This window comes from Phoxinus phoxinus (assembly GCF_949152265.1).
Source record: "Phoxinus phoxinus genome assembly, chromosome: 21".
NCBI lineage: Eukaryota > Metazoa > Chordata > Actinopteri > Cypriniformes > Leuciscidae > Phoxinus > Phoxinus phoxinus.
The window spans coordinates 16,149,223-16,169,967 of record NC_136896.1 but is presented as its reverse complement, the minus strand read 5'-3'; the positions used below and the strand labels follow the sequence as shown (position 1 = coordinate 16,169,967).

General features: G+C 38.0%; 1 protein-coding gene across 4 annotated transcripts in view; it reads left to right on the top strand.

Annotated features, from left to right (window-relative positions):
* Positions 1-225: 225 nt before the first annotated feature.
* Positions 226-20,745, top strand: part of ep300a (EP300 lysine acetyltransferase a) — a 30,942-nt gene continuing 10,422 nt past the window's right edge. The window contains exons 1-16 of one of the 4 annotated variants that reach the window (XM_079595890.1): positions 226-742; positions 4,726-5,348; positions 7,710-7,886; positions 7,986-8,307; positions 8,425-8,538; positions 8,768-8,974; positions 9,448-9,553; positions 9,728-9,859; positions 10,051-10,168; positions 10,248-10,404; positions 12,993-13,070; positions 14,261-14,349; positions 16,193-16,345; positions 16,603-17,013; positions 17,426-17,653; positions 20,172-20,340. In XM_079595890.1, coding sequence (XP_079452016.1) covers positions 649-742; positions 4,726-5,348; positions 7,710-7,886; positions 7,986-8,307; positions 8,425-8,538; positions 8,768-8,974; positions 9,448-9,553; positions 9,728-9,859; positions 10,051-10,168; positions 10,248-10,404; positions 12,993-13,070; positions 14,261-14,349; positions 16,193-16,345; positions 16,603-17,013; positions 17,426-17,653; positions 20,172-20,340 — 3,178 coding nt within the window. In that variant the 5' untranslated portion in view covers positions 226-648. Of the gene's footprint in view, positions 743-4,725; positions 5,349-7,709; positions 7,887-7,985; positions 8,308-8,424; positions 8,539-8,767; positions 8,975-9,447; positions 9,554-9,727; positions 9,860-10,050; positions 10,169-10,247; positions 10,405-12,977; positions 13,071-14,260; positions 14,350-16,192; positions 16,346-16,602; positions 17,014-17,425; positions 17,654-20,171; positions 20,341-20,745 lie in introns of all 4 variants that reach the window. The other 3 variants (XM_079595888.1, XM_079595891.1, XM_079595889.1) reach the window with 3 other exon arrangements.

The window sequence follows — 20,745 nt, the reverse complement described above, 5'->3', positions numbered from 1 at the left end:
CTAAATCCTGTTAAGATCAACAATGTAAATCTAGTATACGATTTTAGTGACTTTTGAAATTTCCCCATTAAAACGTGAAAGGTGTATTTTCATAACAAATTTATTCTAAAAAGCTAATAAGTCTTTAATGAAAACATTTTCAGGAACTAAAATAACAACTTACATGTGAAAATTAAAATTCACTTATTGACTTGAGTTTAGCTTCCATTTGATACTGACAACCTCATCCGACTCAGTCTTCAAAACACACCTCTTGCGAACAGATATGGCAGACGAGCAAAATTATTTCAAATACATCATCGCTCAATCGTGTAACTCTTGACGGGACCAGATGAGTTCTTGTAGAGACGCTGCGAGTGTCTTTTTTATCCTTTCTTGCCGAGCCGACTCCCCCTACCTCCTCCTCCGCTTGCAGAATTGTATAAAGAACAAAAATCGGACAGGGGAGGGGGGTTGATACGCTGAAGCTGAAATCGAGAGGCGAACCCAGGAAAGAGGAGTATTTTGTACACGGGACTTTCCCCCCCTTCGTCCCTAAAAAGGAGGGGGAAATGTCATATTTTTAAAAGCGATATTTTTAAAATCGAGGATTACGAATAGGCTTACGCGCCTATCTCTGAGGATATATATTTTAATTCGTTAAAAAATATGGCCGAGAACGTTCTGGACTCTGGCCCGCCTTCAGCCAAGAGGCCTAAACTGTCCTCCCCGGCACTATCTGCCTCAGCCAGCGATGGAAACGGTAAATATTTATTTTGTTTAATTTTTACGATACCGGGATATTTGAATCACCGATTGCTTGTTTTGTATGTACTGTTGCACATTCAAGGCGTTTAAGCGGGGAATGTTTTTCCCTCTTAGTTTTGTCACAGGCTAGCAAGCTCAGGCTAGTTTGGGAAGCTAACGACGTCGTATCCGCACGAGACTTAGCTTTAGCTTGTCATTCCAGCTAGGTTAGCATTAGCGCTTCTCCGATCGCTGTTGGGATTCACTCACAGCGGCAGACCAGCACACGCTGTCCCTCAGCCTGGGTCTGTGCTTAGTGTCAACTGGTGTAAATGTAAAACTGACGGGTGCAATGAAAAACATAATAGTTCTACGGTGGCAATAACAGTTGTGGGATTTGTTGTTTGTTTTCAGTGAAATATCAGTTTCGGTTTGGTTCTCACTCGCAAAGAGTTTGGATCAGTTCTTCAATTATTATTTCAATGTACTAGGTTTTATAACAAAAATTGTAACAATAACTAGACAAATGTATTCTGAAAGCTTTGTCTTGACATTTCATCAATGCTCCATAATTTACTAATAATCGACTGTGATTAACATGAATTAGCCTGCTAAACTGCGAGTCAATCAACTTGAAAACTTTCTGACTGCACTCAAACACTGTTGTTTCATAAACTGCCCTTGTGCGACGAGCACAACTCATTGCGTTTTCATCAACATAATCTTCTGTTCTCTTTAACGTTAATAAATGTGATTAATATTGGTTAGCTAGCTGGTCAGCTAATAACAGACTGATGCTGAAGGCCCGCACAACAACTCCCTGCCATTGTTAGCTAAGATGCATATTAACTCATTCCTCATTATTTTAAGGTCCTGAGGCTTTTTCACTGGGTTTAGATTAATTAATGAACTCGTTTATGGAGCTTGAATTGACTTCACGATTGTGTGATTTGGAGGATATCAATTTACTTGTGTTGTGTTTTAGTGAGTTCGCTTGCTGGCTCAAATAGCCCTTCGTGCGTCGGTCATTTTTTTTTTTCGGATCTTGATTTCCATTGTTCAGCCATAACAAAACTGACGAACCTGTCTCTTAAAAACAAACCATAAACCATTTAATGCTAGACGATGATAATTATTATCATATAGGCGTCCTGTTGTTTCTTATTAAATGTTAAAGCTTCGAGTTATTATACTTGCACGTATCTTCAAAAGCGAACTACGTTCCCTTTGTTGATGTCTCATGTTTTCAACCTTTTGTTTAAAATCGAGTTTGATCCGGTTCTGACACTAAATGGAGTTTATTAAGTTGTACAAATGCATCAGAGTCTTACGTTTTTAATACACATTATGCTTGGCGTCAAATTGTTTTGTCTGTGGAGTGAATGTGTCGTCTCTATCAAAGCTTCTGCACTTCATTTTAAGACCAGCACAATTTCATGGGCAAATGGACCATTTTCACCTGTTTTACCAATGGCTGATTTGTTTCGAGGAGACAATGCTATATATTTTTTAAATGAAGTGTACTACATGCATGTATGTTAGGAAATTGCATGCTGTTCTTGTTTAGTTTTTTTTTTAACTTTTGAATGGATGCAAATGGTGATTGCAGTACTTCCTAAAAGAAGAATCTAAATAGTGACTACATGAATACTTCACATCATAATTCAACAACATCTCTCATCTTTGTTTGGCTCCCTGTCAAACCACAGCCTGCCATTTAATGTAAGTCATTAATAGGGATGCGCGGATGTATCAGCCGATAAAAGCATCCGATGATCAGGGCCGATTAGCCTATATACTGTCAATAAAACGGAGGCGGAATCTTGTCGAATTGTTCAACGTTACAATAATGTATTAACAGTTAAAAAAAATAGCGATGTTAATACCGGGTCTATTTGACCCTATGAAACATCTGTAGTTCAAGCCAGTTCAAGCTGATTTTTCCCTACACCAAACATTAATTGTAGTGCATCTTCCATCCAATAATCGCTAAGAGATTTGTGATTTTTTTTTTTTCTTCTTCTTCTTTTCTTTCCATTTTATTAGGGCTGTGCGATTAATCATGATTGTTTTTTTATTTTGTCTTCCAGCGATTATGAAAACAAGATGATCAACATAAAAAGCAATTATTGTACCGCTGCCTATATTTGATGTACACACCAATATTATTAAAAATGTATTTGTTTATTCAATTTCTATAGGATATTATTTATCTGAAACCACTTTTAGTACATCTTGCTGAAAAACTTAAAGCGCTGTTTGTTTAATTTGTCGTCTTGATTGTAATTAGCCTAGTTTCTTCGTTCTTATTGCTGACTGTTTACTGGTCTTCTGTAATTGTTTTGAGGACCTTTTACTTGGATACATTAGTCAACCTTGTATTAATTTTTGCTAGCTAGTATAGTAAACTAGCTAGTATTAATATGTCACATATGTTTCAAATTACTCGTATGAAATAAGACTTTGATCATATCACCCACCAATATTAGTGTTAAATAATCGTGATTTCAATATTGACCAAAATAATCGTGATTACGATTTCTGTCATAATCAAGCAGCCCTACATTTGATCACAAAATTCAATCAATAAATGGCGTTTTGATGCTCTTAAATGTGATGTGATCGATAGTGATGTGACAAGCGGCAGCGCGAGTCTATTCTTTCACTTTAATACAAGTTATACCATGAAAAAACATGCATGAACGTAAAAAGATGTGTTGAAAGATTACAGTCCATTGAGTCCAACTTACCGAAATGCATCATATCATGTAATCGCTCAATCGGTGTTTCAATTGCGGAAAGATGTCAATAAAACAGCTTGTGAACAAGTTGTAGATGCAACATGCTGATAGAAAGTGTTAACAATGTTCTCTTTGATCTCATATTGAATGACAAATTACCATGTAAAAAAAATTTGGAGTCCTTTTTTATCCATTTCAGCTGCCCATGCTCTATATTCATGAACTCTTAAGGTGTCCACACCAATGTATGATAATATTCTGCTTCTAATAAGTGTGCACTGCAGTTGTTGTGTGACACTTTAAATGCTCAAGCTCTTTTTATAAAGCTGGTACTTTAAAAATTCTGATTTGCTTTCAAGGTTTTTATTGTTCATCAGTCAGTCAGTCTTAGTTTTCGGTATCAAATTAGGCTAATCTACGTTTTTATGTAACTGGTTTCAAAAAAGCTATGAACAGTCATAAAGAAAAAAAAATTGATGTCTAACTTGTAATACTAGTATTAGAGGTTTATGCAACCAGCCCCAGAGATGTCAAAGAGTTTGACATATTGTTCTCAGACTGACTGTGAATCTATAGAGATTAAAGGGCCAGATTCATGAAAATCTGTGAAGAAGGAAGTTAAGAAAATTCTTTAGATACATTCTAAGAAGGTTGTAAGAAGGTTCATAACTTCTAAAAGTTATAAAGTTCTAAAATATTTCTTTAAGAACATCTAAAAACATTTCTTAAGAAGAAAATGACAAGCTTTGGTGTTAGTTGATTGAAAAGCTGGTAATGCTGAAGACTCGCGGTATGAAAAAACAGCTCAAAGCCCTTCTTTTTGCGCTTCCTGCTGATTACCGTAGTATCATAATAAGCATGCAGACCATTTTCGTCACGACTGGCTTGACGGGTATTAATCACTTAGCGTAGTGTTTTTTTTTTTTTTAATGTGCCGTGTCAAGTTAAAACAGTTATTTAAAAAGAGCCTGTCTCAAGATGCAGCGGTCTTTCCCATTCATTTACGCTCCGTCTTTCTTGTGCTCCCTTTAGAGTGAATGAGTCCTGTATCTGTATGTGCTGCCTCAATAGTTCTAGCTAGAATGAATGCAAGTTTTTGGAAATACAAAATATTCTTATTTTCTAACTTATATAAAATAGCAGTTAAGAAGAAATGTATTCTTAAGAATGTTTTGTGAATCCGGCCCCAGGACCAAAAATATAACATAATATTCTCCCATCATTAATCTCGCTTCTAATTTCTCATTTCCTGCTGTAGATTTTGGCTCGCTTTTTGACCTGGAGCATGACCTTCCAGATGAGCTGATCAGTTCCTCAGAGCTGAGTCTAGAAAATGGAGGGGACCTTGGCCAGTTGCATGGCAGTTTGGGTAGTGGGGGCGGGGCCATTGGAGGAGTTGTGTCCAGTGGCCAGGATGCAGCGGCCAAGCACAGGCAGCTCTCAGAACTCCTTCGGCACGGACCCGCACCTGCAGCACCGCAGCAGGGTGCGATGGGCAGCCCAGCAGGAGCCTCAATGGGGCTTTTTGGGAATTTGAAGGCTTCTCCGGGTTCCCAGGGCATGGGTCCCCAAGGGCAGCAACATCTTTCCCCACAACAGGCTGCCCTTATACAACAGCAGCAGATGGCAGGGATGGTGGGCAACATGAACAGGAGTATGCTCGGACCTCAGAAAGGCAATGGACAGCAGCAGCCTGGAGGGCCCGTACCGCAGCAGCAAAACATGCTGGGAGCACAGATGATGAACGGATCGCCCAGAATAGGACATCACAACCCGGGCATGGGCAGCAACAGTAACCTGTTAGCAGAGGCTCTTCAGCAGCAGCAGACAGTAGGAGGCCAGGGTGGACTGAGGGCACAGCAACCTGGAGCAATGAACAAGGTAACAACATCATCATCAACATTGGCCCCAAATGTCGCACACACCTTAAAAAAATGCTTTTAATTTGGCCATGTTGGATTGGAACTATTCTGTTAATTTATTAGATATGCACAATATATCTTAATCATGTTATTAGTATTGGGCCAATATATTTAAGACTAGGGATGCATTATATATCAGCCACCCACCACCATATCGGTATTGGCTGATATATGTTCAATTTAATGTTATTGTTTTCGGTCTGTAAACCTTTTTTTTACTGTAAAAGAATGTTGTGAATTCTTTGTACGCCTGTGTTTTACCGTGTTGTTACGGGAAGAGCGCATCCACAACAACGGAGTTACACCTTCATGACTAGCACAGTCAAGTTCGCTTGTGCTTTCTAAGCCTTTTGTTTTGTGCAATTGTAAGTTGAAATATGTTTATTTTGTGTGTGTGTATATATATATATATATGATTTCTCTCATATTGGTAGCGTTTTGTTAAGTTAATTAACGCTGTAGTAAAGCGCTTACCAGTGATCATCTTTAGCTAACCGTAATGAACGACAGCATTAATTGCTATGATTAGGAATGTCATATTACGTAACATTATAAAGAGAACACTATTGTAATAAACCGCTGTAAATTCTTTGGGTTTAGTTGCTGTATCAGCGCGTTGTTATGGGAAGAGCGAATCCACAACAGGAAATGCACATTCTTCTAAACAGGAAATGCACATTCTTCTAACTAGCACGTAACTTACCGATAGTTCAAGTTCACTTGTGCATTTTTTGCTTAATTTTGTTCAGATATAAGTTGTAATATTATGTTTATTATTTATAAATATCTGATTACTCTTATATATAATGCATTTCATTGAGTTAATTAACCCGCTACCAAATCGCTTCAGTTTCCCGGTGTTCGCACGCAGCTCAAACAGCAATGCTGTTATTTTTAAGCAGTAATATTCAATTTAGATGTTTCATTTGTAAAAACATTGATGCATTATTAATAATAACTATCAGTTTTTTTTTCTTTTTTGACAAGAATTTCGCATTTCTTTTTATCAACAATATGGTTTAATTAAAATAATTTCATTATTTATGCGCAAGTAATGATGTCCAATAACTTGTATGCATTATTTGCAAGGCAAAATTTATTTTATAAACAAAGTTGGCCATAGGAGTGTAACATTTTTTTTAAAAACTGGCACTGGTTCAAACTGTATTGTATATGTTTATGTTGAAGTACTCGGGACATGGCTTTTAATTGTGAGACTTTAGTTATTGTAACCAGGCTCTCAAAAATTATTTGAATTTAAATTTATCAGCCAAAATATTGGTTACAGGCTTACAAATATAAAGAATTATCAGTCTGTTATTTTTACATTTAGATACCAATGTATGGAAGAAGGCCATGTGACTGATAAATATTGTATGGGTGTTCAGGGTTTTCCCTCTTGAAGTCTGGATCATTTTTATATTTTGCTTAAAATAAGTATCTACTGAAAAATACAAACAACATAGAAAACAAAATTAAGTAGTAATTTCAAAGTTTTAATGGTTTCTCCTTGCCATCTATAAATAATTTCCCCAATTATAACATTGATGAAATGCTCTTAACATGCTGATAAATAGGCCTAATGATAAATGTAGAAACGGTGAAATGGTTCTACAGTTGACATTTTATCTCGCATTCCGGTTGAAACCAAACCGGGGTCTGGAACCGGTCAAATTAACAATTCCTTTAATTTTTTTTGACAAACAGAGTGCTGGACAATAGAGGTTAACGGGTAAAAAATAATAAATTGTATTGTTGTTCTGTCTTTTAGAAGTACATTTTTCTGTACAACAGTTATATTTCTATTTTAATATATATATATAATTTCTTCAAGTTAAACCAACCTTTGTTATGGTGGGTTGTAGTTAAAGACCTTTGAATTGCTTTGTGTATCTGACAATATAGTTTTATCAAATGAAATGATAAAATGCTGAAAAGTAAAATTTCAGAGCAGCACTAGAGATAAGGGTCATATAAAGCATCCTCAAATAGAAAGACAGCACATGTTAAAACGCCACAAGGGTCACATGCACTTAAGTATCACACTAAGAGCAAAGACGTGCAGAACGTGCATACTTAATATTTCAGTAGCAGTTTAATATTAACAGAGACTAGTTCATATCACAATCTGATTAAGTTTACAGCCCTACTCTTAAGTTATTCATTCAAATTTTGCTAAATTATGTGACCTCCATGGAAGTAACTTCCATTTTTATGACTGGATTCCGTAAATCTATCAGTGTTTTCTCCACTGCTTTCATCCAGAGGTTTTTCTTTTCTTGGAAAAGTGTTGTCATCTCCCTCTGTCTGTGTGTTGCAGATGGGGATGAATGCAGGTTCAGGCCCCTATGGAGGCCCATATGGTCAGCCTGCCAGTCAGGGTCTTGGTGTTGCAGGGCTGGCCCCTCAGCTCCAGAACAAAGTAGGTCTGTCCAACAGTCCGGCCCAGTTTAACCTGGACAAGAAACCTCAGCCTATGCAGGGCATGCCTGGCATGGTTTGTATTCGTTCAGAGCCTTATATGCAGACATTAGACTTGTTCCTTTTAAAGCAATCACAAGATATCTTAATGTGTGTTAATTTGTGATTTCCACAGCAGGGTTCTCCGCTTTCCCCAGCGGGCGCTGCCGGAGGCGCGGGAGCAGGCGGCATGGTGCCTAACGCCCAAGGAACTCTCGGCCCCGGATCGGGTGCGTCAACCGTGTCTGCAGCAGCGGTGGGAGGTGTTCCTCCAGCGGCCGATCCTGAAAAGCGCAAACTCATACAGCAGCAGCTGGTGCTTTTGCTCCATGCCCACAAGTGCCAGCGGAGGGAGCAGGCCAACGGGGAAGTACGGCAGTGTAACCTGCCTCACTGTCGCACCATGAAGAACGTCCTCAATCACATGACGCACTGCCAGGCTGGCAAATCTTGCCAAGGTGAGTGTATAAACTGCACAGAACTTAAACAGAGCGACACTTTTGTTTCTGTTGTTCTGCCTATTTAAACAACATGGCACTTACTAATATTGGGTTTGTGTTTTTATTGCTTTTTAGTGGCGCACTGTGCCTCTTCCAGACAGATAATCTCTCATTGGAAGAACTGCACGCGGCATGACTGCCCTGTATGTCTACCTTTGAAAAACGCAGGAGACAAGAGGAATCAACAGAGTGAGTGTTTGTATAGATTCAAAACCTGCCGTTTCATACATCTTAACCCATCTGACCTTTTCAAACATAGAAAATTACTTTGTAACTTTGTAGTGTCATTGCTATTAGAATCTTTTCATTGTCCTTAATGTAGCAGAATTGGACATTGCAACAGTTTTATTACTATTTTCAAATTCCTCGATGGTAACTCTTTTTTCGGTTTATTTCTGCTTTCTTTACATGGCTTCAGCTCTGCTAGGCACTGGAAGTGTGGGGTTAAGTTCTTCTTTGGGTAATGTAACTGGTGGTTCGCCCAGTGCCCCCAATCTCAATACCCAAGGGCAAATAGACCCCAGCTCCATCGAGAGGGCTTACGCGGCCCTGGGACTCACATACCAGGGAAACCAGGCTTCCCCTCAGCCTGTCCAACAAACACAACGGGCAATGAACTCCATGGGTAATGACAGAGGCTTCAGATTTTATTTGAACTAAGTTTGGGGTCTTTTTGTAAGAAATTAATATCTCTTTATTAAGCAAGGACACATTGGATCAAAAGTAAAAGTTAAGACATTTTATAATATTACAAAAATCTGTTTCAAATAAATGTTCTATTCATGAAAATATTTAGCAGCACAACCATTTTCAACATTTGATAATAAGAAATAGTTCAATCAAATCATATTAATATTAGATTTATTTCTGAAAAATCACGTGACACTGAAGATGAGTCTGCTGAAAATTACAATTTAAAATTGATAGTTATTTTAAATTGTAATATTTATTTGACAATATTACTGTTTCTACTGTATTTTTGATAATATAATGCATTGGTGAGCATGAGACTTCTTTTAAAAATATAAAATATTATCCATCCCAATTTTTTTGTTAGACTTGTAGTGGTGTCTCTTCTCATGACCTTTCTTGTTACAGGAGCGAATTCCATGGGAGTAAATGGGGCCGTGGGTGGTCAGTCTCAGAATCAGCAATCTAACCTTCTCCAGGATACAATGCTGCATCTGAACATGAACTCACAGGGGTAAACAAACCCTTCGGTACATCTCATGTAACTAGTCACCATTCTATCCTCTGCGTTCAGAGGGTCTTAAAATCTCACAGTAACACTAATCCGCTGCAGCAGGTGTCTGTTAGTTTTAATAAGTTCATATTCAAACATAGAGTGGTCCTTATTGTTTCTATCACCTTTCACCAGTCTGATGAATGACAATGCTGTGGGCGGTGTGGGGTGTATGCCTATGGCCAATCCAGCTGCCAGTGCTGGCATGAGGAAGAATTGGCATGAGGACATAACCCAGGATCTACGCAACCACCTGGTCCACAAACTGTAAGTTGTACACTGGTTTGTGAAAATTATGAAAGAAGTTACAGTAACATTTCTCTTTTTAATTAGTCACCTTTAATAGTGGAAGATCTTTAAAACAAGTATTTAATTCGTTATTTATTCATTTGAACCACGACCAAGGCTTCTGATTAATCTTCATTTTGGTGTCCCTTGCTGTTGTCCTCTTTCTTCAGAGTCCAAGCCATTTTTCCCACCCCAGACCCAGCTGCACTGAAGGACCGGCGGATGGAGAATCTAGTGGCCTATGCGCGTAAAGTCGAGGGGGATATGTATGAGTCTGCTAACAGCAGGGTGAGTATATTGTCTTGTCTGTTAATGATTTGTCTTTTATCATAATCACTGGTTTATAAGTCACTATCACACTTCTCAGGCGGAGTATTATCACCTGCTGGCGGAGAAGATCTATAAGATCCAAAAGGAACTGGAAGAGAAGCGAAGGACACGGTTACAGAAGCAGGGCATGATGCCCACTCAGCAAGGGCCCACTGGGATTGGTCAACCAGGGCCACCCACAGGACTGCCAACTAGTGAGTACTCGTCCACGAAAGTTGCCCCACCATAGTGGAGCTATAACCATAGATTTGTACAAGTTATGGGGTGGACATATCTCAGCTCCTTTTCTCGAGTAGCAGTCAACTATTCCATTGGAGATTACAAGAAAAATACCATCAATAACATTTTAAAAATCTAATTCACATAACCAAATTTAGTAATCAAAACACTATGTAAGCATTCGTTGTTTAGAATGAATTCAAACTAAACCGTAAATAGCTGTTTCCACTTTCGAGTGTGCTAGTGCGCGCCAGGGCCAGTTGCGTTTCCACTGTCACTTCCGGGGCTTGATCGAGCTTCATCTGGGTTTCCTCGTGGTCAGCAGCCAGGGGTTTTTGGCCCGCCGAATACCTTGATCCAAAGTGGTTTACCTCAAAAGAAGGTCAATACCACTGTTCATTTCCCATGTTATGATATCAGGCTACTAGCAACCTTCTACATTTAAGACATTTTAAACAATTTTCAGCTCAACTTACTTTCAGACACCAGTGAGTGTTTTAAATACCTTCCTTGCGATCTGATGGGCATTCTTATCACTGTATGAGGCAGAATATATTTATATGCGATGCTAAAGGCTACTTATGCTAACCATTGCGATTAATAAATACACATATGTTTATGGAAAATACCAGAGACTGCTTGAAGAACGGAGACAAATCATATAAGATTATAATTGTGTATTTATTTGGTTTCATGTTTTATCTGTCTCTTCCCTGTGCTTTTGTTGATACCGGACTAATGCATCCTCTTTCGCATGCATCGTTTAACTCGTATAACTCATAACTCTGTTGATCTGACTGAAAAGATAAAAGAAAAGTTATAGGGAGATGGCAGAGATCGCTCAAACCTCCTCAATCACATCATTTTGTGGAAAATTTATAGAAATGCTCACTCTTTCTAAAGAAATGTGATGTAAACATATAATATGTTATCAACATTTTTCTAAATGTGTGTGCCTTTGGTTTTAAGGCCTTAATTGAGTTGTTTTTTGCATTCTTGTGATCACAAATAAATGTTCTCTTTTTATGTGAAATGGTAAATAGCATGATTCAGCATGAATGATGTACACTCTTGACTCAAATTAATAAATTACTTTCTCTGTAACATTTTTTTATTGCAAAACATTGGTCAAATATCGATGTTGGAATCCTAAGTCTTCAAGCAAAAACCAAACTTTCGCTTCTGTCAGGCTCCTTTTTCAATCTAGCTAGTTTTCAGTCAGGTGGTGAAATGGTGGTGTTGTGTGACGTCGTTCTATGGAGGTGTGTTAAGGGCGGATTGTAGGGAAGCGCTGTTGGAATACTGGCCCGACTGGAAAAGCAACTTGATTTTGGTCTCGGTGCTTGAGGAATAGAGACTATTGGCCCTGCCCGGCAAGTTTTTAGCCCTGGTTCACGCTGGCCCGACAGTGGAAAAGCGACTAATGTCCAAATTGTATTATAAAGCCTGCACACAGCCCATGAAAAAGCAGAGATCTAATGCAGCAGGCTGCTAATACCTCAATAATTAAATCTTAATAACTATAATGTTATTTTCTCCTTGCAATAAAATAAAGTCTACAACTAAATGTGTAGCCTAAATAATTCACATTTTCTATAGTTTGTCAATGTTGTGACCGCATAATTTAATATTTGTCACAAATAACGTTTGAAATGTACATTTAATTAGAAAAAACTTTCCAATGCTTAAATATAAACTTATTTGCTCTTAACTAATGTTGAAAGACAGTGTTTATGCTGTACCGTTCTTAGTGAGATTTAGAAATAAGAGACATTATTTGACCGATATTATTGTCAAAATAATGGCAGATTTCAACATTACAATACATTTTCTACATTCCATTCCACATGATTGTTTTGTTAGTCAATCATGAAATTGAGAAGATTAACTATCAAATTTCAAAATGGATCTGTGCGTTAAACGAATTGGTGATGGGTGAATATGTTTAGTGTAGATTTAGTAAAGCCTCGAATCACTGTCAACTTGGAACAAAAATGTTTAGATACATTTATCTGACATGAGCATGTTGTATTCCATAATATATCAGTTAAATCTATATATTTGTTTTAATAACTTTAATTTAATAATCTCAGTTAATAAGTAGCTGGAGTAAGCTACCAGTACTTGGAGGTTAATAATTTAAACAAAAAATAAAAGTTTATTAATAACTAAAAAAGTATTGTTTCAAATACAGTAGTCAACATTTGAAGTGGATCAAAACCTTTCATCAGTTATTTTATATATTTATTACATGTTTGTATATAGAGTTTAGTGTTTGTATTTCCTGTGTGCTTTGATGCAAAATGAGGAAAAGCAAATCTTATTTTTATTCTTGGTGCATTTTTAAAATTTGTATTGCTAAAGAAACGGAAGTGTTGCTGCATACAATTACCGTAAAACAGTCCAAAACTTTTTTTTGTCTCCCTCACTGACGAGCCTTTTGATGTTTCCTACCCAAACTTCCGGCACTAATAGGACATATGTCAACAGAACAAAAAAACTGTGATTAAGTGATTTCATAGACTTTACTTGTTTATTTTGTGTTTTGCCCCTCCACCTGTAGATGGTCCTCTCTCAGATCATTCGATGGTGCGGCCTGCTGGTCCAAACCAGATGATGAACAGGATGCAGAATGCTGCTGGTGTGTATATCTCACATAGGGATACATATACATGCATATATTTGTTTGTTTACTGAGATATTATACATTTTATTAGGTATCAGTAATTTTACATAAATATTTAAAAAAGAAATAAATTAAACTGCAGAGTTTTTGTTCAAGTGCTGAGTTCTGCTCGCTCTCGCGAAAACCTCTCATTAACAAACAAAGAGACGATGTAAGTAAGAGAATCATTATGCAGTGTGTATAGGCAACTTTAGTGATTTTTAATGGAACGTTGTGAGATTGCGAACTGAGATGAGTGACAGCTTTTTAGTGATTGTAAAGTGAGCGCTCTTTCACACTTTCGAGGCTATATAGCTATAATCCATTGAATAAAATTGTTTTTTTTATGCTGCTAAGAGGACCGATGGCCAATTACACGCTGAAAGTTTTGGAAGTGACATCTAAATATAAATGCAGGATTCACTCTCGAAATTGCAATTGGCATAGTGATAACTATAGCATGGGACGAAAATATGGAATGTCAAAATAGATACGCGCAATGTAAATGCGGACTAATAGATTATTATAGACCAATATATGGTAATAGACCAATATAATGCTATTCTTAAGGTGGAACCGTTGCTTATTAGGCCTACATCTGTATGTTACTGGAACACGCACTCATTTCAGATACTCAGTGATTTGATTCTTAATTGTCCATCTGACTGTAAAATTTAAATGTATGACTGCAAATCCATTCAAATAATTTACAACAGCAAACAACTAATGAATTCTGCAACATATTGTTTATTATTATGCATTCATCTCAATTTTAACAATGAAAAGTAATAGACAGACATTGTGCAACAAGAATGTGCATAGTTCTGATATCTCTTAACATAATATAACTTGAACATAACTTGGTTATTTTCTATTAATATCAAAGGGCTATATGCCTAATATGTAGACCTGTTTGACACACATCCCCCCCGATACAAAATCTCTATTGCCTAAGGGGTCAATGCCCTGATAAAAGTTGAAGACCCCTGTTTTACAATATTACTGTTATACTTTTTTTTTTTTTTTTTTTTTTATCAAATAAATTCAGCCTTGGTGAGCATAAAATACTTCTTTCAAAAACATTTAATAATCTTACCACCTCCAAATTTTGAATGGTGGTGTATATGTACATGTATTAAGTCTCTCTTCTGCTCTGTGCTTTGCAGGCATGAATCCGTTTGGGAATCATATGGGAATGCAGTCTATGGGCCAGAGATCTACACCTCCTCTTCCACTCAACACGACTCTTAACCAGGTTATTACTGTGACTAGAAATTATAGCTTTTGTACTTTTTAGAGATGTTCTAGGCCGATTCCGATTTTTCATTGAGTTTGACCTGCCGATACAGATTTTAGCCGATTCCGATTTCATTTTTTATAACCACTTTACACCACACACAAATACTTATTTTCTATCTTTCCTTTAATAGAACATTTTGCATAGAGCATAGAATTTTTTTTGAACAGATAATCGCTATAAAATAGAATTATAGAAATTACTCCTGGTGTGGGAAATTAAAAGTTAATTAAAATTTAACTAAAAGAAAGCCTATACTGTATATTCTGACTAGTTTACTCTGTTTAAAATAAATAAATATATATAAAAAAAATATAAATATACCGGTATATATAATATATATATAACACCATATACTTTTACCCAAACTAAGGGTGCTTTCACACCTGCCTTGTTTAGTTCGGTTGAATCGCACTAGAGTTCGTTTTCCGAATTGGTGCGGTTCGTTTGGGCAGGTGAGAATGCAGCAATCGCACTCGGGTGCGCACCAAAAGCGGACCAAACAAGCGTACCGAGACCTCCTAGGAGAGGTGGTCTCGGTACGCTTTCAAACGAACTCTGGAGCGGTTCGTTTGTGGTGAGAACGTGATCCGACCTTGAACAGACCCAACTGCCAAATAACTGCGCATTTTTGGACTAAACCAGCTGCCGTAGTCAGCCGCGCTGTGCATTATGTCAATGTTTAGCAACATTAATGCACTTGTTGCCTCCTCCTGAAGTGACTCGCTGCGTGCATTGCATAAAACATTATTTTCAAGCCGCATTCTCGCTTCATTCTCAAATGTTACTGTTTGCCTAAAGTGGTGTAGACAAACTAATATAATAAACTATGACGAGGGATACAATCAGCCCACAAAGTCATTTCTCCATGGTAAAAAGCGCGTTGACTGCCGGATTTTCCTCCTCTTTGTTTACTTCCGTCAGTTCTGTTGGAATTTTCCCGCACGTTAATTCTGACAATAAAAGTGCAGTTATGAAAATACGTTCAAGACCCATCTGGCCAACGAGTGATGTGGATGTTGTCACGTGACTGCATTTTGGTTCGTTTCATAAACTGATTCGGACCAGAGCAATCAGTGTGGTGTGAAAAGGAACCAAAACGCCTAAAAAATGCTACAAAGTATAATTTTTCTCCCTTGGTCCGGACCAAATGAACCGAACTACAGATGTGAAAGCACCCTAAATAATAAAAACAAGTTTAAATGAATACATTTTCTATAAATATTTTTGCGTCTTAATTTTCTTTTCTGACATATCCTACTCCAGTTCTTGTTAAAACACACTAGACATGTTAATTCTGTGCATTTTGGGCACTTTTTGCGTGAAATCAACTTTCACTTAAATGGAGCGTGAGCAGCGCAGCAAAAAAAGACTCAGCGCCGAAACCCCCGCTCACGCGACGCTCCTGCTTGACGCTCACTCGCTGCTCCTGCTCCCGGTTTGAATGATTGACTAACATGCACGCCGAAAAAAATACGCACTGCTCACGTTTGCGGTGTGAAACGGCCGTAATTCACGAGTTTCCTACGTGTGCGTGTGTGATGCTGATGTTGCGCACGATGTTAATCATGCGGCGCCTGAGTGCATTTGACCGGCTTAAAATCGCCATATGTCAGACTGACCGCCGGTCGCCAGTCATGGCCAATCACATGAAAATCGGCCAATTCCGGTCACCAGCCGATCAATCGGTGCATCTCTAGTACTTTTGTTATTTATTACTCCATAATAGTTCTGTGGAAGATTGTTTTTTAAGTGTGCACAAAATATTTCTTCTAAATGCTGAATGTTTTGACTGTTTCAGGGAAGCATGGGCACTGGGAGGATGCCACAACCGAATGTTGCACAGATGCAAAATCAGTACATGCAACCTGGACAGTTTCAAGGTTCAAGTCCTGTTCTTGGTTCTGGATCTGTTGACATGGCACACCAAGGAAATGATGGCGCTATTACTCAAGTAAGAGAGTATAGATTTTCTCTGAATTGTATTACTTTGACTTCATCCTATCTGTAATAATAATCATGTTCTTAATGTACCAACACTACTGTTACTACTACTACACGCGTATACCTATCTGTTGTTTATTTTTTTGCATACATGTGGTCCTAGTTTTTGTCATTAATCGTCCTAGAGTTGGAATGCATCATATATGATATTAGTTCAGAACTGCTTTGTGAATGCATTCTCAATGTTTGCTCTTTTTAATTTGACAGCAGGGGCAAATGCCTACTTTATCATCTTTACCAGTCGGCAGTCCTTTAGCCCAGCCTGGGTCTGCTGGAGGAGCAGGCAGCGGGTCCTCAGGTCCCAACAGCATAAGTGGGGTTCCTTCAGCGTCCACCCCAACACAGTCCATCAACCTCCCCCACTGCCCGCCCGTCCACCAGAATTCTCCTTCCCCATCACATAGCCGTACACCCACGCCCACTCCCCGCTCCCAGACACCCCAGCCCCATACACCCGGTCTACCCCAGTTAGCCCCAACCGGCAGTCAGCAGCAGTTACATCCGTCCAGCAGTTCTGACAATGCCATGCAACAACAGCAGCAGACATTAGGAGGAACTCCTCCCGGTGCTCAAAGTGGCCTCTCCACACCAAATGCCAGCCAGCATCCCCGCACTCCAGTGAGTACTATTGCTCTATATACAACAAAAATCTAAATGCACTCGTAGAATGGTCCTAAATGTGAACGCACAACCATTTATGAGATGTTCCTCTGAGCGATTTATAAAGCATCCATGCACCCCAAAAAATATACTAGAATGCATCCGCTTTATAAATTGCAGTTCATAATCAATTCAAAAGCGATGTGAACGTGCATCAACTCCACCTATATGTATGTTTACACACATATGTTGTTAATTTGCACGTAGAATAATAATAATGCATATTGTTATGGTCTATTCATCTTTACATTTGAATAAACATTGTTGGATTATTTTAATTACTCACTTTTATTTTAAACTTGTGGTCTTAGATTTTGGATCCTTCTATACACTTAATTTTTTTTTACCTTTTTGTATTTTCTTTTTTCAGTTGTCTCATAAGGGTTCTCTGCCAGTGGACGGCCAGGCTGCTACCCCTGCCTCCGTCAGCAGTGCAGATGGATCATTTCAGCAGGGTCCTTCAGACTCCACTACCCCCTTTGAGTCCAAGGTGGAGATCAAGCAGAAAGAGGAGGAGGAGGAGGATGAGGATGAAGAAGCCATGATGGGAGGAAGAACTGGAAAGCAGGAAGACATTAAATCTGAGGAAAAGCCTGAGGTAAGATCCAGAAGTTGTATTTTCAGTAAATAAGAATTCAAGTCTGAATGGTGTTGATTATCTGACAGTCAGACATGTTGTTATTAGTAACAGGGCTCAACAATAACGGAACAGAAAAATACACGCAACAAAGCTGTTAACTGAACGTAAACAGATGAGAAAGAAAACACATGTGTAACAGTATATTGTATCCGTGCATTATGGTCTTAAAGTAACAGCAGCCTAATATTCCTGCTGCTGTCTGTCATTAATGTTAATCAAACAAAAGACAAAGAGAAAATCACTCACTGATATTGACTTAACAACATTTGTAGCTTTACCAAGGATTAATCTATATTTAGTTTATACGGTGAAGACTATAATGTTATTTTACATTTGATTATTCAATTTCTGTACTTGAATACTGTTAGACTTACCTGAAAAACTTAAAGCACGGGTTATTTCACTTGTATCTTTGTTCTGTTGTATTTACGGTATTTGAGCTGTTGCTTGTAATTTGTTTATTTTATTTTATTACTGAATACTCACTTGTCTTCAACAACCCTCTACAATGTGAGAAAATCACTTGCATATAAGACCAAATATCACATTAGGCAAGTTAAAAATGTCTTTAATTATCAAATGGCTAGTAAATTGTACGATTTCACCTACCTGTGATTTTGAGTTAGAGGCAAAAAAACGTTTAGCGCCGATATAATTTCTTTGCCTGGTGAGCTTTATTGCTTGGCTGAGATTGCCCTCCGTCTATTTACCTTGCACACTAGAGATGCGCGGATGAGCTCCAACGTCACCCGTATCCGCAGCCAAAAACAAATAATTTTCTCTGATTTAATGATCGGCACCCGATGGTCAAATTACAGTTATTCTTATCTGTTGTTACGTGTGATGATAATAAATAGAGGATCATCACCTTCAACAGCAGACACGGCGTCGGTTGATGCGCACATCTCTAATGGTAACATAATACACTGATGAATGAGCGCTGCTCATTCTTTCTTTCTTTCTTTCTTTCTTTCTTTCTTTCTTTCTTTCTTTCTTTCTTTCTTTCTTTCTTTCTTTCTTTCTTTCTTTCTTTTTCTTTCTTTCTTCCTTCCTTCCTTTCTTTCCTTTTGTTTTGTTTTTAATTCTTTTATACTTCACTCTCGGACCTGCTCCATTTCAGCTTAAAAAAGCGGACATATTTAGTGCAAATTAGTGCCTGAAAACATGCTCATATTTTAGAGAATGTAGTTAATATTTTCGTTAATAATGATGCATCATATCCACCCGCGACCCAGCCGAAATTAATCAGGATTATTTTTATTACTTGATCCGCGGATTATCCGCAGCGCCGATATAACCGTGATCCGCGCATCACTATTACACACGCAGGAAGAGAGGCTTTTACACATGCCACGTAAAGCAAATTGACGCGCTAGATCTGAATGCAGGGCTCAACAATAAGGACTGCCCGATGGCCTAGAGTTGACGAAACTGTCACTGCACAGATTGGTCCAGTGCTGTGTCATCATGAAAGTTTATCATTTGCAAAACATTTTTTTAAGCCTTTCCAATTTAAACCTTCAAGCACAAGAAGACACGAAAGAGAACTTTATTCGAGAAGTTTTATGCGCACATTCGAAGCAGGCATCCAGAAAGCAGTGTCTGACAGCGCGCGACTACTGAATTGAGTTCTCTTTCGCGTCCGTCTTGTGCTTGAATGGACAAGTTTGTCTTAAGTGAAAGTAAATGTCGAGAAAGACAACGCATGTGTAACAGCATCAGTAAATTGGATTTGTGCATTATGCCTAATATTCACTTCTGTTTGTGTTTTTAATGTTAATCAAACAAGAAAATACTGCAAAAATAGTCACTGCTGACTGAATAACTTGTTACTTTAATAAGGATTCATCTACGGTACATTTAATTTATACAGTAAGGACTATGCAGTGTTTTTACATTACTTTATTCAATTTCTGTACCTATAAGCCTGTCATTTGTATCTAACTACTGTTAGATCTTTCTGAAAAACCTGAAAAGCACTGTTTATTTTATTTGTATCTGTGCTCTATTGTGTTTATTTGTGCTATTGCTTGTAGTTTGATTATTTGTTCTTATTTCATTACAGACTGTTTACTTGTCTTTACTGTACTTTTTGTGTTATATTTATATAGAATTGTTTCTTTGCATTGTTGCATTCCTTGTAAAAAGTCTGGCGAGTAAAATAAAAAATGAACTAGCCAATGGTGACTCGAGCTTCAGTGTGTCCGTAGAGGGTTGTTCAAAAATATTTGAACTTTATATTAGTTAGGCTAGTAGTTTTTTCTGGAGTATCGAAATTGGAATCCATTGTGAAATGTCACCAGTATCTAACATTTTTGGTGGCTTATTTATAAAAATACAGTGTTACATGAGTCAAAACGACAACATTTCTTTTGGTGGAGCAAGTAAAACATTTAACCACTGTTGAAAAAATTCATTGGACCCTGTAGATGATCTTAAAATCATTCCATGTGAATTGACTGCTTTCTTTTATCAGATAAAGAAAGAGGAGCCATTGAGTGATGGTGTGCCAATGGAGACATCTTCCACTGCAGCTAAGGAGGACAAAAAGCCAGAGATAAAGACTGAGCCTAAAGAAGAGGAAGAGGGTTCAGGGTCCACAGTTACCCACAGTTCACCTTCTGGAGTCCCCAACAAAAAGAAAAGTATGATCAGACTCCACTTGGGTATTTTAGCTGCTAGGGTTGGCTTCATTACAAAACCAACTGCTGGTTCCTTGGTAATGATACTATAGAATGACAATATAGTAGGCAACAATTTAAAGGTGAACTAAGTAACTTTTTTACCTTAACTGATCAACTTCGGAGTCACTGGAATGGTTATATTACTTATTTTGGGTTGAATGGTGGTGGTTTCGCACCCCCCTGGTGCCCGTGAGCGGAAAAACAGCGTTTGCAACTTTGGGCCGGCGGCCCGCCGGCCTCTTCGTCTGGAAGTATCGTGTGATCCCAAGTCTCGCGAGGTAAAGAATTGCTTTACTGCAAAAAGAAATCTGCTATAATGCTGTCATTATTGCGCTCCCTCACGCTGTTGGAACCCGAATGAAGACG